The sequence below is a fragment of the Myiozetetes cayanensis genome, unplaced genomic scaffold (genome assembly GCF_022539395.1).
Source record: "Myiozetetes cayanensis isolate MyiCay16 unplaced genomic scaffold, myiCay2020 scf13, whole genome shotgun sequence".
Classification (NCBI taxonomy): Eukaryota; Metazoa; Chordata; class Aves; order Passeriformes; family Tyrannidae; genus Myiozetetes; species Myiozetetes cayanensis.
Genome location: NW_026086937.1, coordinates 9367122 through 9373881, shown reverse-complemented (window position 1 = coordinate 9373881; position 6760 = coordinate 9367122). Strand labels below are relative to the sequence as shown.

The 6760-nt window shown below is 44.6% G+C and overlaps 1 protein-coding gene across 1 annotated transcript in view; it reads left to right on the top strand.

Moving 5' to 3' along the window:
- Positions 1–3095: 3095 nt before the first annotated feature.
- UGGT1 (UDP-glucose glycoprotein glucosyltransferase 1) overlaps positions 3096–6760 on the top strand; it is a 37482-nt gene continuing 33817 nt past the window's right edge. The window contains 5 exon segments of the mRNA XM_050308018.1: positions 3096–3117; positions 3263–3398; positions 4996–5078; positions 5628–5758; positions 6515–6627. Coding sequence (XP_050163975.1) covers positions 3111–3117; positions 3263–3398; positions 4996–5078; positions 5628–5758; positions 6515–6627 — 470 coding nt within the window. The 5' untranslated portion in view covers positions 3096–3110.

The following is a 6760-nucleotide window of genomic DNA, read 5'->3' as shown; positions in this document are numbered from 1 at the left end:
ATAGCTATTTGCTACTCCCTGGGGCCAAGGGGAAAAAAATAAATAAATAAACCCAAACCACACAAACCTTGGTAATCACAACCCTGAGACACTACCAGTACAGGTTTGGTTACACACAGCTCGGAACACCACTATTTTTCATGACATTGTTCTCATGTCTTGGAGCTCCGAGATGAAGTCGGACATCATCTGTCACTTTCAGAGTTTGTGGTTTAAAATGAAAACAGAAGGAAAACCTTTGAAATTACAGGATCACGTGTAAGTAATCCCTGGCTCTGCTTTGCAAACATTCGTGTTTGTGTTGTGAACAGCCTTACAAAGAGCTGCTGAGAAAGCCCTGGCTCGGGCCGTGGTTTGCTTTGGAAGGATACAGGATGACCATCAGCCAGCCAGCTGTCCTGTGGCTCAGCTCCTTTGACACTCCCTCACCCTTGCCCAACTTACTTCAACTGTTTGTACTCCCGGCTTTATTCTGGCTCTACATGTCTTGCCTGAGATCCCAGTTCTGCTGCCCCATCCGTGTGACTCAGAAAGCCCAGTGACACTACAGAGCGCTCCGAGGACGCGGCAGGGACAGCTGGGCACAGAGCGCACAGAACGGCTAACCGGAGCTGGCTGCTTCGGGCTGCGAGAGGGACAGCTCAGAGGGAGCTCTGACGGAGAGCTGTGAGAGGCTCAGAGAAGATAAATGAAGAACAACCGGTTTTTAATCTGCCATACGCTTCTTTTAGTTTGCACTGTAAATGAACAAGCAAGTGAAAGAAGCAGCTCTTTGTACGCAGGGTGTCCTTTCAGCAGCGCAGGCTGCCGACCGCTAATGGACGCGCCGAAGGCGGAAACACGGGCCCCACCTTTGCCTCAGGCGTTACCTCTTTAAAATGAGACTGCACGGAAGTCCTGGAGGAGGCCCCGCAGTTCCCAGGGCTGTCACCCCGGGCCGGGGCTGTGCGGCTCTCTGAGGGGAGGGCACGGTGCCGCCGCTGGCCCGGCCCGGCCCCGCCGCCACTGCGGCGCCGCGGCGCCTCTGGCCCGGCAGCGGAAGCGGAAGCGGCGGCAGCCGGGAGGGAGCGGCGGCCGCGGGGCAGGTGCGGTTACCGGGCGGCCCGCGGGGGCCGGGAGGGAGCGGCGGCGGCGGGGAGGGCCCGGGGCCGCCCCCCTCGGTGCACCGTGCGTGGGCTCGGGGCCGGCGGGGCCCCGCGGGGCTCGGTCGGTCCGCGGGCGCACGGGTGTAGCGGGACCGGCGAGCGGCGGAGGCCGCGCTCGCGGTTAATTCCCCGCACCATTAAGGATCTGACGGCCCGGGCTCAAGGCGTGCACTGAGCCCTCGGCGGCTCGGAGCTGCTGCGCGTCTGTTCAGCGCTGCAGTGAGAGCTCACTGCCGGCCGCCAGCTGGAACAAGGGGTTCCTACTCGTGGACTAACCAGTTAATCGCCATATTTTAGTTTTGGTTGACCCCTAGCACGGCAACACGAGCACTTTACAGGACGTGCTCACAGAACGATCCGGGCTATCGGCGATCGCGGTTACCAGAGATCTTTGCCGTGCGCTGATCTTTGCCACTCGCTGACCTGACAGGGCATGGCAGAGAGCGCTGCCTGCGGCTGTGGGGTGATTTATTGCTTTCCCCAAAGCCGGCTGCCCAAGTTTCCAGAAGTATTTTAAACTGAGTAATTGTAAGAAAAATAAAGGAGGAAAAATAATACTTACAAACTAAGTGTGAAAACTCCACTTTGCAATATTGTAAATCAGACTGGGATTTGCTTTGTCACCTGGCACAGAGCACAGCTGGATCTCCTCGTGTCACACGGTTCATTCCCGTGCCTCTTACCTCTTTTTCCATGGTGTCCGAGATTTCGGACTTTCTTTGTTTTATGGCTGTCATTATTTAAGGCTGTTATTCATTTCTAAAGTGCAGGGTTTCAGTTCGTTAAACAGGTGTCAGGTGACAAATGTGTACTTTGGTTTCTTTCCTGTTTCATACAGAAAAAGGCTTTTATTACGGACTTTCCCAGAATGGGAAAGAAGGCACGAGAGAGCAGCACAGCCGCTTTAGCTGAGAGAACACAGTTCAGTATATTAATTTCTGTGTTTGTGATTTGCAGTGAATAAGAAGGACTCGACTCTGGGAGGAACTGCAAACTGTGGGTTTTTAGTTGCACTTGGCAGAGGCCGAGGTTTCACTCCACAAACATTGGCTGAACTTCCCCCTCTGCACACAGGGAGCGATGGCTGAGACCGTTCTGTGATGCCATCTGCCTCCTTCCCAGGTGTGGCATAAAACAAACGTTGAGTGCAGCTGAGCAAGCTGCTCTTTGGATATCACAGCAGGCATTTCTGGCTTAATCCTGAGAAAAAGAACAATGACTGAGAGATTGCTGGGGAACTTGTGCTGGAGGAATGTAAATTTTTTAAGGGAACAGGATTTTTTTTGTCTGTGTATATATACAAGTGGAGCTTAGAGCTACTGATATATAACACTTTTTTACATTGAGATCATCATGAAAAAGAAGCATGAGTTAGAGGCAGGTTGGTGGGTGTGATATACCTGGGGTTTGGTGTGGGATGTTTTTTCACTTGCAGGGGCAAAATGGAAAATGAGTTATCCAGAAAAATAACCATGAAGAAATCTGGGTGCATATTGGGTGTGTAGTAAATATAGTCCAGTCAGAGAGGGGGAAAAACTTGAGGTTTTGGAGACTCGAATGAAAAGCCAACAGGAGAGCTCAGATTTTCCGTAAGTGTAAGAGTTGTGGGCAGGGAAACTCCGCGCAGCTGTGTCCTGCTGTATAGCTCAGACAACACAAAGGCATGAAAGTACCCATGAAGGACACTAAAGAAATGGCCTTTTTTTCCCATTATTTTTATCTTATTTCTCGCAGTCAGTTGTATCATTTGAGTCTGTTTTCATTATTTCATTCATTTTTCAGCTTCTAAAATTGGTGGTGCTTAGTGCATCCAGGAAATGCTTGTTTCTTCATTCCCCAGAGAAGCAATCCGCTGTGCCCAGCAGAACCTAAAGGGCTGACTAGGGAACCTCCTCCTTGCCTGCTTTATCTGACACTGGTTAGTACTTGGCTGCAAATGGAAGGTGTGACTTTACCTCCCATGGCATGAACGGTGGGTTGGTTTTTCACCCAGTTTGAAGTATGTGCAGTTTGCATTAAATGGGCCACTGAACCTCAAAATGTCCTAATATGTTTGGATATGCGAGATTCTGTGTTTATAAAAAGAGACAACTAACTTTTTTCTTCATCGTTTTCAGGCTTCTATAAAATGGGAATACTTATTGCAGTTCTTGGAATCTGCTTCAGCTCTTCTCTTGTAAAAGGAGATTCTAAGGCTGTGACAACATCTCTAACTACAAAGTGGCCTTCAACTCCTTTACTCCTTGAAACAAGGTAAGTGCATTATGACTTTTGTTGACAAATCAGAATATGCTTATAGGATAAAATAATGTGTTCTCTTTGTTATGTGGCACTTTGGATTCTAGGGAGGTTTAACATGGTCTTGTAAGATACCATAGCAAAAGGTATTTTCCTTCAGCATTGATTGTAAGTTATTTGCTGCTGCTTGTGTGTGTTTAGCTCAGTAAAGCTTGAGTTTAACTTTGTTTGTGTGAGTTGTGCATCCGTTAAAGTCAGCTGCTTTGGCAAGAGTTGTTCAAGTCATCCTGGGAAGATTTCTTCTATGGTATTAAAGTTTTGGGTTTTTTTCTTAAAGATGCTTTAAAAAAAGAGAACAAAATGCTGTCTTGTCATTGCCAGTCTGCTTAGCACTTTCGAAGTCCCCATAATTTCGGTTTTTTTATATTTTAGTTTGGAAATATCAATGCAAAATAGGACTTTCTTTGTTTAAGAGTGTGTGTGTGTGTGTTTAATTTTGTGTCACTTAAAGGTTGTTGCCAAATATGGAATGCTGTCTGTGTTCCTGCAGATTGCTTCATGTGAAAATGGAGCATTGCTGGGTTTCCTTCACACGGGCAGGGCTTGGGGTCAGAGGACCTGTGTGTCCTAAATGAAATTACTTTTCTGTAACCTTCTTTGTTGAAGCTGAAGACTGAAAGTTCCTTAAGCAGTAAAATGAAAAGTGCAGGTGTTCATGCCAGGATTTAAATATCCTCACACTGTGAGATATTTGTTGGGGAAAAGCTCACACTAAGACAGTGTGGAACAGTAAGCAAACACTCAAAATATTACACCAAGGGAACATGTGGATCCAATATCCATCGAATACAATATCCATTGTATTGGAAGACTTTGGATAGGTAGGATTGTTCACCTGGGATGAACTGCAGCATGATGCAGCACTGCAGTGTAAAATCATTCCTGCTGTTCAGCGTACTTAGCCCAACACTGCGATTTGTTACCCAGGTGTTAAAGCAGCTCTTGGCACCTTGGGTCAGAACACACAGGTCACTGTGGCAGCCAGTGGGCTCCAAACCTTCTGTCACAGCATCGAGCGTGTTACATGTTTAGACATGATACAGTATTTGTTGTTAGCAATGTTTAGAAAATTAGTTTTACTATCTAACATTGTATACCAACCTAATCACAAAGCTGTGACTTCTCCTTCTGCTGATTTATGAAGAAACAAACAAGAAACCCCACGAAAGCTGATAGTTCCAGTAATCTACAGTTTGTTACAGCAAAATAATCAAAAATGAATATTTCTCATAAAAGAGAGCTAGCAAAGAAATGCAGGAGGGAGGAGAGCTCCCGCGGTGGGCACTGCTGCCTGTTAGTGGTCTTTGAGAGATCAGAAGGTGCCTTACAGGGTGGTTTCATGTGCTGTGTGTTTGTCCTGGTCTGCAACTATTATTTGTTGAGGTGTGTTGTGTTTGGTTTTAGCTTTCCTGCACTGCTTTTTCCAGTAACACGGTTTTCTGATACAGGTGAATAAATGGTAGGACCGAACTTCCTGTAAAGCTTTGCAATGTATTACATTTGTAACTTGACAGAAAATTCATAGATCTAGCTAACTTCTCTTCTTACTCAGTGAGTTTTTGTCAGAAGAAGGTCAAGAAAAATTCTGGAATTTTGTGGAAGCCAGTGAGAATATTAAGACATCTGAACAGTATGGTAAGTTTTCATAGTCTTTTTCTTGATGTTGACTGAGAGTTGAAAAATAAACAACAATGTTTGGTATTCCATTGTGTTAGTCCTTATTTGACTTTTAAAATGCTGATTTCAGTAACCTTTTTTTTTCTGCAATATGCTCAAGGCTTTTGGATATCCCTTTGACAAAAGCTGTAGTGGATGGGTCTGAAACGTTTTGCTTGCCAGTTTCTTTTTCGACACAAAGTATAAAATTTTGTAAATACCTTTTCTCTGTGTTACTGCTTCTCAACTGAAATTAAATGGGAGCTCTTAACTGTTTCCCTCCTCCCCAGCCTGTGTTTGCATCCTCAGGAATGTCTTTAAGTTTACTCTCATGAGTCTGTATTGAAGTCCACTCTCATCCATCTGTAGAACAGTTGTAATGAAAATTGAGGAGGATCAGTCATGTGCATATTTATGATTAATTTCATGGACTAGTTAGCCCATGTTAGTATAAATCATGAGGTGGAAGGTCCCCCTTCAATGACAATATGGTATAGGACGATAACTGTTTGTACTTTGACTTTGCAGGTAGCGATTCTTCTTCTTACCAGGAGATGCTGAGAGTTGCCTGCCAGACTCTGTCACCTTTGCAGCAGAATTTGCTGAAGTTTTCCTTGTCTTTACGCTCTTATTCTGCAACTGTTCAAGCTTTTCAACAGGTTAGTACAGGAAATGCTCAAATGATGTGCAGAGCTTTGCCTAAGGGCCAAGAAGGAGCAAGCTGTGGAAGGAGATGTTTGAGAGTATGAAAGCCCTGACCTGACTGACTGCTCCATACACCTGGCCTGCAGAGCAGATGGATATATGAATTGCATGGGGGGGCTGAATTTTTGTCTGGAGTAGATTAACAATTAGGATTTTGACATGTCTGCCTATCTTTGTGCCTGCTGCACTAATAATTGTGTGAAGATTTTTATGAGGAAAATCCCTACGGCTCCATTGGTACTTGTGGTGCTGCTGCTGTTCCCGTTGTTCAGCTGTACTTACTTGAAGATAGTAATCCATTAATATATATCTCTCATGTGCTTTATTTAGTTAATGCTATAAAACATCTTGCTTTTTTATCTGGAATCATTTTGTCATTTGATATTCAACAAACACAGAGGTTTGTGATGTGTAATGGAAAAAAAACCTCAAGCAAACCCCCTCCAGTGGCAAGCCTTGCTTTCTGTACCTGGAACTGGCATTACAGTCAATAGTAACAGACTGGGAAACAAGGCTTAACCCTCAGTTTTGCAATTTCACCTTGCATTTAAATTATGTCACAAGCGTGGAAAAAATACTAGTTTGGAACATAAGAAATCAAATAATACCAATTACTGCACAGCTACACTGTTATAATTTTCACTTATTCTAAGTGAATTTTATTATATTTTCACTTATTCAACCTACATTATTGCAAATATTTTATACAGATAGCAGCAGATGAACCTCCACCAAAGGGCTGTACCCTGTTTTTTGTTGTGCATGGGGAGAAGACATGTGAATTTGACTCTCTTGGAAACCTTTTACAGGCAGCCTCAGACAGGTACTTGCTTCATTTCATATGACTGGATTAGCTCTTGAAATTTAGACTTACTGCTGTGAAGACATTGTAATAAACCAGATAAATCAGTAGTTTCTACTTTCTTCAGTGTTGATTTATCCTGTCCATTGCTTGC